The 9,996-nt window shown below is 44.5% G+C and overlaps 1 protein-coding gene across 1 annotated transcript in view; it reads left to right on the top strand.

The window, feature by feature from the left end:
* The first annotated feature begins 203 nt into the window (after nucleotides 1-203).
* The window catches only part of LOC127909054 (keratin-associated protein 16-1-like), an 18,825-nt gene continuing 9,032 nt past the window's right edge, over nucleotides 204-9,996 (top strand). Inside the window, exon 1 of the mRNA XM_052468930.1 lies at nucleotides 204-254. Coding sequence (XP_052324890.1) covers nucleotides 204-254 — 51 coding nt within the window. The remainder of the gene's footprint in view (nucleotides 255-9,996) is intronic.

Genomic DNA, 9,996 nt, shown 5'->3' with positions numbered 1-9,996 from the left:
TGTGTGTGTGTGTGTGTGTGTGTGTGTGTGTGTGTGTGTGTGTGTTTGTGTATTAGAGGAAGCTTTGGACAGTTTTGCAGTCCATCACACAGTGTCACCAATAATAATTTAATAATTGCTTACTACCTATCTCTACTATAAAGTACTAAACTACCACTACTGTACTAAGTCAGTATTCAACGTCCATCTGAGGACGTTGGTAGATGAAAAGAAAACCGTCCACCAGGGTCAACAGTGAGCGCTGTTACCTTCAAGTAAGTTTAGCTTTTGCTAGAGTGTTGTGGATTGGGATGGTGCTCGGTCACGAAAATCAGAAAAGCAATCAAATTAATCGTTTACCTTTGATGATCTTCTGATGTTTTCACTCACGAGACTCCCAGTTACACAACAAATGTTCAGTTTTTTCCATAAAGCTGATTTTTATATCCAAAATACCTCCGTTTGTTTGTTGCGTTATGTTCAGAAATCCACAGGAAAGAGCGGTCATGACAACGGCGACGAAAAATGTCCACAGAAACATGTCAAACGTTTTTTTATAATCAATCCTCAGGTTGTTTTTAAAATATATAATCGATAATATATCAACCGCAAATGTCTTTCACAGTAGGAGAGGGGAAAACAATGGCTGTCAAAATTCTGTTGCGCGAGCAAATCTCATGTGACCACTTGACGCAATGTTATCGTTCTGGCTCATTTTTCTAAATAAAAGCCTGAAACTATGTCTGAAGACTGTTGACACGTTGAGGAAGCGATAGGAAAAGGAATCTGGTTCAATATCCCTTTAAATCCAGCAAAGGGAGGCTCTGGAACATGGAGTTTTCAAAATAGAAGCCACTTCCTGTTTTGATTTTCCTCAGGTTTTCACCTGCAATATCAGTTCTGTTATACTCACAGATCATTTTGACCGTTTTGGAAACTTTAGAGTGTTTTCTATCCAATATTATTAATAATATGCATATATTAGCAACTGAGACTGAGGAGCTGGCCGTTTACAATGGGCACCTTTTCATCCAAGCTACTCAATACTGCCCCTGCAGCCATAAAAAGTCAAGGCCTATACTGAACCCTAACCTTAAAAAAAATCAGATTTAATGCCTAAACTTGACCTTAAACAGTTAGTTTGACAAAACAACATAATTTGACTTTTTAGAAACATGGATGAATGTCCAATTCTGAAGTAAGACTGTGAGAGCTAATTGAACTAAGCACCCATTACACAACAGCTTCCTCACCAGACATAGACCCACCCTCACACTAAACCTGTGGTGCTAAGATTCCCTTCTGCTTCACAAAAGACCACTTCTCTCTGCACTTTGTCCAGCACCTTGCCTCTGTTACCTCTGTTACTTCTGTTAGCCCTATTACCTTTGTTACCCGTTACCTCTGTTACCTCTCTTACTTTTGTTACCCTTGTTACCTCTGTTATGTCTCATACACCTGTTACACCTGTTACCTCTGTTACCCCTGTTACCCCTGTTATGTCTCATACACCTGTTACACCTGTTACCTCTGTTACCCCTGTTACCCCTGTTATGTCTCATACACCTGTTACACCTGTTACCTCTGTTACCCCTGTTACCTCTGTTATGTCTCATACACCTGTTACACCTGTTACCTCTGTTACCCCTGTTACCCCTGTTATGTCTCATACACCTGTTACACCTGTTACCTCTGTTACCCCTGTTACCTCTGTTATGTCTCATACAGCTGTTACACCTGTTACCTCTGTTACCCCTGTTACCCCTCTTATGTCTCATACACCTGTTACACCTGTTACCTATGTTACCCCTGTTACCCCTGTTATGTCTCATACACCTGTTACACCTGTTTCCTCTGTTACCCCTGCTACCTCTGTTACCCCTGTTACCTCTGTTACCTATCTTACTTTTGTTACCTCTGTTACCTCTGTTACCCCTGTTACCCCTGTTATCCCTGTGACCCCTGTTACCCCTGTTATCCCTGTTACCTCTGTTACCTCTGTTACCAGTGTTACCCCGTTACACCCCTTTTACGATACATCTGTTACCCCTGTTATCCCTGTGACCCCTGTTACCTCTGTTATCCCTGTTACCTCTGTTACCCCTGTTACCCCTGTTATCCATGTGACCCCTGTTACCCCTGTTATCCCTGTTACCTCTGTTACCTTTGTTACCAGTGTTACCCCGTTACACCCCTTTTACGATACATCTGTAACCACTGTTAAGCCTGTTACTCGTGTTACCTCTGTTACCCCTGTGACCCCTGTTACCTCTGTTATCCCTGTTACCTCTGTTACCCCTGTTACCCCTGTTATCCCTGTGACCCCTGTTACCCCTGTTATCCCTGTTACCTCTGTTACCTCTGTTACCAGTGTTACCCCGTTACACCCCTTTTACGATACATCTGTAACCACTGTTAAGCCTGTTACTTGTGTTACCTCTGTTACCCCTGTTACACCTGTTACCTCTGTTACCCATGTTACCTCTGTTATTCATGTTAACTCTGTTACCCTTTTTTTCCTCTGTTACCCCTGTTACCTCTGTTACCTGTTACACCTGTTACCTCTGTTACCCATGTTACCTCTGTTATTCATGTTACCTCTGTAACCCTTTTTGCCTCTGTTACCCCAGTTACCCCTGTGACCTCTGTTACCCATGTTACCTCTTTTATTTATGTTACCTCTGTAACCCTTTTTGCCTCTGTTACCCCTGTTACGATACCTCTGTTCCCTTTGTTACGATACTCCTGTTACCTCTGTTACCCTGTTTCCCCTGTTGCCTCTGTTACCCCTATTACCATACATCTGTTACCCCTGTTACCATACCTCTGTTACCCCTGTTACGATACCTCTGTTCCATTTGTTACGATACTCCTGTTACCTCTGTTACCCTGTTTCCTCTGTTGCCTCTGTTACCCCTATTACCATACATCTGTTACCCCTGTTACCATACCTCTGTTACCTCTCGTACTCCGTTATCTTTGGTACCCCTGTTACCATACCTCTGTTACCACTGTTACCTCTCTTACCCCTGTTACTTATGTTACCCCTGTTACCCCTGTTACTTATGTTACCTCTGTTACCATACCTCTGTTACCCCTGTTATCACCCCTGTTATCATACCTCTGTTACCCCAGCAGGTAGCCCAGGTGGTAGCCCATCCCAGAGCGAACAAGATTAAAACAAATCTGTCCTTGAGCAAGACACTAAACCCTAATTGCTCCAGGGATGCCACTGATAATTGCAGACACTGGCTGTGACCCATTCTCAGGGGGTGTTGGGATATGTAAATAACATATTTCCAATTAATACAAGCTTGTACAAATAGGACAAATATAAGCACCCACCAAATTATTATTATTAATATTGCGTCTGTTACGCCTGTTACCATAATCTCTCTCTGTACCATATCATATGACCCCGAAGGATGCTATTATGTTGTCTGTCTGTCTTTCTGACTTTCTGTTGTGGAAATTCCACTTCACTTCAGTTTGCTACTCAATTCCTGCAACCTTGGTTGGAGAGCGAGGTAGCAGCAGTGTTTCCTTCCCTTCTGTCTGTCTTTCCGCCCAAACCTCTATTTCTCCTGGTCTTGATGATGTCTTCTCTGTCTCTCTATGGTCTTGATGTGGTCCTCTCTGTCTCTCTATGGTCTTGATGTGGTCCTCTCTGTCTCCGTATGGTCTTGATATGGTCCTCTCTGTTTCTCTATGGTCTTGATGTGGTCCTCTCTGTCTCCGGATGGTCTTGATATGGTCCTCTCTGTCTCTCTATGGTCTTGATGTGGTCCTCTCTGTTTCCGTATGGTCTTCTCTGTCTCTCTATGGTCTTGATGTGGTCTTCTCTGTCTCTCTATGGTCTTGATATGGTCCTCTCTGTCTCTCTATGGTCTTGATGTGGTCCTCTCTGTCTCTCTATGGTCTTGATGTGGTCTTCTCTGTCTCTCTATGGTCTTGATATGGTCCTCTCTGTCTCTCTATGGTCTTGATGTGGTCCTCTCTGTCTCTCTATGGTCTTGATGATGTCCTCTCTGTCTCTCTATGGTCTTTATGTGGTCCTCTCTGTCTCCGTATGGTCTTGATGTGGTCCTCTCTGTTTCCGTATGGTCTTGATGTGGTCCTCTCTGTCTCTGTATGGTCTTGATGTGGTCCTCTCTGTCTCTCTATGGTCTTGATGTGGTCCTCTCTGTCTCCGTATGGTCTTGATGTGGTCCTCTCTGTCTCTCTATGGTCTTGATGTGGTCCTCTCTGTCTCTCTATGGTCTTGATGATGTCCTCTCTGTCTCTGTATGGTCTTGATGTGGTCCTCTCTGTCTCTGTATGGTCTTGATGTGGTCCTCTCTGTCTCCGTATGGTCTTGATGTGGTCCTCTCTGTTTCCGTATGGTCTTGATGTGGTCCTCTCTGTCTCTGTATGGTCTTGATGTGGTCCTCTCTGTCTCTCTATGGTCTTGATGTGGTCCTCTCTGTCTCCGTATGGTCTTGATGTGGTCCTCTCTGTCTCTCTATGGTCTTGATGTGGTCCTTTCTGTCTCTCTATGGTCTTGATGATGTCCTCTCTGTCTCTGTATGGTCTTGATGTGGTCCTCTCTGTCTCTGTATGGTCTTGATGTGGTCCTCTCTGTCTATCTATGGTCTTGATGATGTCCTCTCTGTCTCTGTATGGTCTTGATGTGGTCCTCTCTGTCTCTCTATGGTCTTGATGTGGTCCTCTCTGTCTCTGTATGGTCTTGATGTGGTCCTCTTTGTCTCTCTATGGTCTTTATGTGGTCCTCTCTGTCTCTCTATGGTCTTGATGTGGTCCTCTCTGTCTCTCTATGGTCTTGATGTGGTCCTCTCTGTCTCTGTATGGTCTTGATGTGGTCCTCTCTGTCCCTGTATGGTCTTGATGTGGTTCTCTCTGTCTCTCTATGGTCTTGATGATTTCCTCTCTGTCTCTCTATTGTCTTGATGATGTCCTCTCTGTCTCTCTATGGTCCTGATGTGGTCCTCTCTGTCTCTCTATGGTCTTGATGTGGTCCTCTCTGTCTCTCTATGGTCTTGATGATGTCCTCTCTGTCTCTCTATGGTCTTGATGATGTCCTCTCTGTCTCTCTATGGTCTTGATGATGTCCTCTCTGTCTCTCTATGGTCTTGATGTGGTCCTCTCTGTCTCTTTATGGTCTTGATGTGGTCCTCTCTGTCTCTCTATGGTCTTGATGTGGTCCTCTCTGTCTCTCTATGGTCTTGATGTGGTCCTCTCTGTCTCTGTATGGTCTTGATGTGGTCCTCTCTGTCTCTCTATGGTCTTGATGTGGTCCTCTCTGTCTCTCTATGGTCTTGATGTGGTCCTCTCTGTCTCTCTATGGTCTTGATGATGTCCTCTCTGTCTCTCTATGGTCTTGATGTGGTCCTCTCTGTCTCTCTATGGTCTTGATGTGGTCCTCTCTGTCTCTCTATGGTCTTGATGATGTCCTCTCTGTCTCTGTATGGTCTTGATGTGGTCCTCTCTGTCTCTGTATGGTCTTGATGATGTCCTCTCTGTCCCTGTATGGTCTTGATGTGGTCCTCTCTGTCTCTCTATGGTCTTGATGATGTCCTCTCTGTCTCTCTATGGTCTTGATGATGTCCTCTCTGTCTCTCTATGGTCTTGATGTGGTCCTCTCTGTCTCTCTATGGTCTTGATGATGTCCTCTCTGTCTCTGTATGGTCTTGATGTGGTCCTCTCTGTCTCTCTATGGTCTTGATGATGTCCTCTCTGTCTCTGTATGGTCTTGATGTGGTCCTCTCTGTCTCTCTATGGTCTTGATGATGTCCTCTCTGTCTCTCTATGGTCTTGATGATGTCCTCTCTGTCTCTCTATGGTCTTGATGTGGTCCTCTCTGTCTCTCTATGGTCTTGATGTGGTCCTCTCTGTCTCTCTATGGTCTTGATGATGTCCTCTCTGTCTCTGTATGGTCTTGATGTGGTCCTCTCTGTCTCTCTATGGTCTTGATGATGTCCTCTCTGTCCCTGTATGGTCTTGATGTGGTCCTCTCTGTCTCTCTATGGTCTTGATGATGTCCTCTCTGTCTCTCTATGGTCTTGATGATGTCCTCTCTGTCTCTCTATGGTCTTGATGTGGTCCTCTCTGTCTCTCTATGGTCTTGATGATGTCCTCTCTGTCTCTGTATGGTCTTGATGTGGTCCTCTCTGTCTCTCTATGGTCTTGATGATGTCCTCTCTGTCTCTGTATGGTCTTGATGTGGTCCTCTCTGTCTCTCTATGGTCTTGATGATGTCCTCTCTGTCTCTCTATGGTCTTGATGATGTCCTCTCTGTCTCTCTATGGTCTTGATGTGGTCCTCTCTGTCTCTCTATGGTCTTGATGTGGTCCTCTCTGTCTCTCTATGGTCTTGATGTGGTCCTCTCTGTCTCTCTATGGTCTTGATGTGATCCTCTCTGTCTCTGTATGGTCTTGATGTGGTCCTCTCTGTCTCTCTATGGTCTTGATGTGGTCCTCTCTGTCTCTCTATGGTCTTGATGTGGTCCTCTCTGTCTCTCTATGGTCTTGATGTGGTCCTCTCTGTCTCTGTATGGTCTTGATGTGGTCCTCTCTGTCTCTCTATGGTCTTGATGATGTCCTCTCTGTCTCTGTATGGTCTTGATGTGGTCCTCTCTGTCTCTGTATGGTCTTGATGATGTCCTCTCTGTCTCTCCATGGTTTTGAATGCGAACACATTCTGACTATTCTGATTGGTTCCAGAAACCGATGGGTTGGGCCAGAGCCAGCCTACATTATGACATTATCAACTTGGTTAGATTTGTTAGAGGCAATCCAGTTTTCTACAATGTCCCTCATTTTGACAACATCTAGGATGGCGGTTTCAGATTTAATGCATGTAGTGATTGATAGACCAGCAGAAAGGCAACTCTCTCTCTCTCTAATTTTCCTCTCCTATACGTATCTATCAAAAATGTCAGGTTTATGCCTTGGTTGTCTGCCATCATTTTTTGTACATCAACAAGTGTCTTGACTGGTATTGGAGAGCTTGTTGATTTGATTTCCACGCAGTTCCTTGAAACACCTATTCACTTTGATTAGCAGCATATTTCAATTATTCATGAAATCTTAGTTTCATGATTGGATAGAAAAGTTTCTATTTCATACAACTTTCTGCTCATTTTTTCCCCCTTTTATCTGGCAATGGCCTCATACTTAATTAACATTTGAAATCCTTGCTCCTTGCACAGAGTGCTCGAACGGGACCACGGGGGCAGAGGATCGGCTTGAACTATTTACAAAGTTACTAGAACGTTTTCGATAGTATCTAACAACCAAGGTAACTTTTGTGAAGCAGAAGGTAGAAGAAGAGATCTTGTTAAAGTGTGGGCTGCGTTTTAAAATGTACTTTAGGGTAATTCAATACCGTATTCAGACTGCATATCGGGAGTGGGCTGAACAAAAGATGGCCGTCCACCTCTACAGTTTCTGGTTGGCTGCTTTACAGACAGGATGTGGAGATGATAAGACGTCCTTCGGAGGCATCCCGGGTGTGTTCGTGTGTGTATTTATGTGTGTCTATGTCTTTGTGTGTGTGTGTGTGTGTGTGTGTGTGTGTGTGTGTGTGTGTGTGTGTGTGTGTGTGTGTGTGTGTGTGTGTGTGTGTGTGTGTGTGTGTGTGTGTGTGTGTGTGTGTGTGTGTGTGTGTGTGTGTGTGTATTCACCAGTGTGTGTCAGTGTGTGTGTGATCCAGACTTGAGGGCTTTGAGATGTGTGATCCTGTCATATAGAAGGTGTTACAGGAAGTTGACAGGGATTAGTGGCTGAGTATAGAATGTTGCGTCCCACTCCAGCCTAGTGTTAGTGTACCGTAGGAACAAAAACCCAGAACCAGGATGCCTCAGTTAGGGATACTACAAACAAGTTGCTATAGGACGTATGTGTGTACTGTGTGTGTGTGTGTGTGTGTGTGTGTGTGTGTGTGTGTGTGTGTGTGTGTGTGTGTGTGTGTGTGTGTGTGTGTATTTGTGTGCACGTGCATATGTGTTTGTGTTGATGATGATAACGACGCAAAGATTATGGCCAGTTGTGGAAAAAAGAGATCATGATCAGCTGATATGAACTCCAGCTTCACTCTATTGTTTCACCAATCTGCAATCTTCCTGACAAAGGTGAACATCTGTATGTTTACAACAAGTCGGACAGGAAACTGCCTAGACTGGATGTCATCAGGGTACTGTAGTTGATTCCATCCAACACCACATCCTTCAGAATGAATCAAAACATGTTTTAGCGCATCAGAACCCCAGAGCCCCTTTTCTTGCTTAGTTTTTGGTATTTTTCTGGCGCTCAAGTTTGGCTGCCTTTTGAGATCCTCAATGTTTGTTTTGTTTTCTGTTTTATATTTATTTCCCACACAGATTAATTCACTGGGGGAAAACTCAAATGAGAAAGGAGATGGGGCACGCTAACAAATTCCCTCAATATAAGAACTCCTTTTCCAAGCATTAGAAAAGGGCCTGAGATATGGACATCCCTAATGGTATTAGGTGCACAGAATGCATTTGGATGACAAAGGGAGGGATGGGAGAGGGAGGGCTGAGTGAATGGCAATGAGTTGGTGCAGTGTTTAAGCTGTGTGACAGAATCTAGATTAAAGTTGGACTGAAGTGTGAGGCTACCTGCCAGGCAAAGCCTACAGGACAACAGGATATATTGATGATGGCTGGGGGGTATATTGATGATGGCTGTGGGGGGTAATGATGTGGGTTTAGTGCGGGTCATGGGGATTGGCTAATGAAGACTTATGTGGCGAGGTAGAGAAAGCAGTACTTCAAATCTATTTCAGCCTGAGACCGAGACTGGATCACCTTGGTTCAGAATTAGCAGGAAGACCGTAAATGCTAAACAGTGCTGGAGGAACTGCCTTGTCAGAAGTGCAGCCCCCCCTCCCAGCCGCCCCCCCAGGCCCAGGCCCAGAACCTCCAACCTTTAATTCCTCAGTCAGTGAAATTACATCAAATGTTATTTAATGTGTGGTATGTCAGCTGCGCATGTGCATATGCGTGTGTATGTCTGAGGAAGGGAGAGAGGGAGTGACGGAAAGACTGGGAGACAGAGAGAGGGTAGTGAGTCAACATATCGCTGAAGGTTGACAAGAGCATCACAGAATGTGAACATTCCTGTCAATACAAAAACTATACAAAAACTCTGACACTGACTGTGGGATATGAGAAAAGAGTGGCCAACTGCTCGTCCTTAATGTAGCTACAGTCGGTATATGCGGACCCCATGCAGGCCACCCCTGAAGTCTAACACCAGAGAACGATTACAGCTATATGTCGACTCTCTCTCTTTGTACTGAGTCATCTCTGTGGGGTATATGGGAGGCCTATCCCGGGAAAAGCTGCTTTGATGTGGAGGGGAATGATATCAGGGAGTCAGTAGTAGTAGTGATCAGGCAGTCACCATCGCCTCCCAATCAAATCATGAATACTTTTATCTCTACTTCCACTCTCCTATCGCCATGGCAACAGCCGGAATGTAATGTCAAAGGCACTATAGTTTAAGGTTTCACACACCCATTCTACACTCATCCTGGATATCATATCTCCCTCCAAAAACGTCAGAATGATTGATTACAGGAGAGGGAGAGAAAGTGAGACAGATGAGGCAAGGTGAAGATATACAGTACTGCATGTAAGAAAAGGGAAGCGGAGTAGTGTAAAGATGAAGTCCAAACGGTCTAACTGTCAACTCAAAGAGCCTGTAGGTATTATTTACCACATCATAATGTCAAACAACTCCAAATGTCAAATGCATTAGAATGCCTCAAATCTGGACAATTAACAACAATGGGTGTGAATATCCATGTCCTGACATGGCACAGAAGAAGTGTGTACAACTCTGAATCTATCTATCTCTCTATCTCTCTCTCTCTCTCTCTCTCTCTCTCTCTCTCTCTCTCTCTCTCTCTCTCTCTCTCTCTCTCTATCTCTCTAGCTCTCTGTCTCTCTGTCTCTCTATCTCTCTGTCTCTCTGTCTCTCTGTCCGTCTGTCC

Source organism: Oncorhynchus keta, chromosome 19 (assembly GCF_023373465.1).
Source record: "Oncorhynchus keta strain PuntledgeMale-10-30-2019 chromosome 19, Oket_V2, whole genome shotgun sequence".
Taxonomy (NCBI): domain Eukaryota; kingdom Metazoa; phylum Chordata; class Actinopteri; order Salmoniformes; family Salmonidae; genus Oncorhynchus; species Oncorhynchus keta.
Note: the sequence above shows the minus strand (reverse complement) of the source record. Positions and strands in the feature narration are given on the sequence as shown.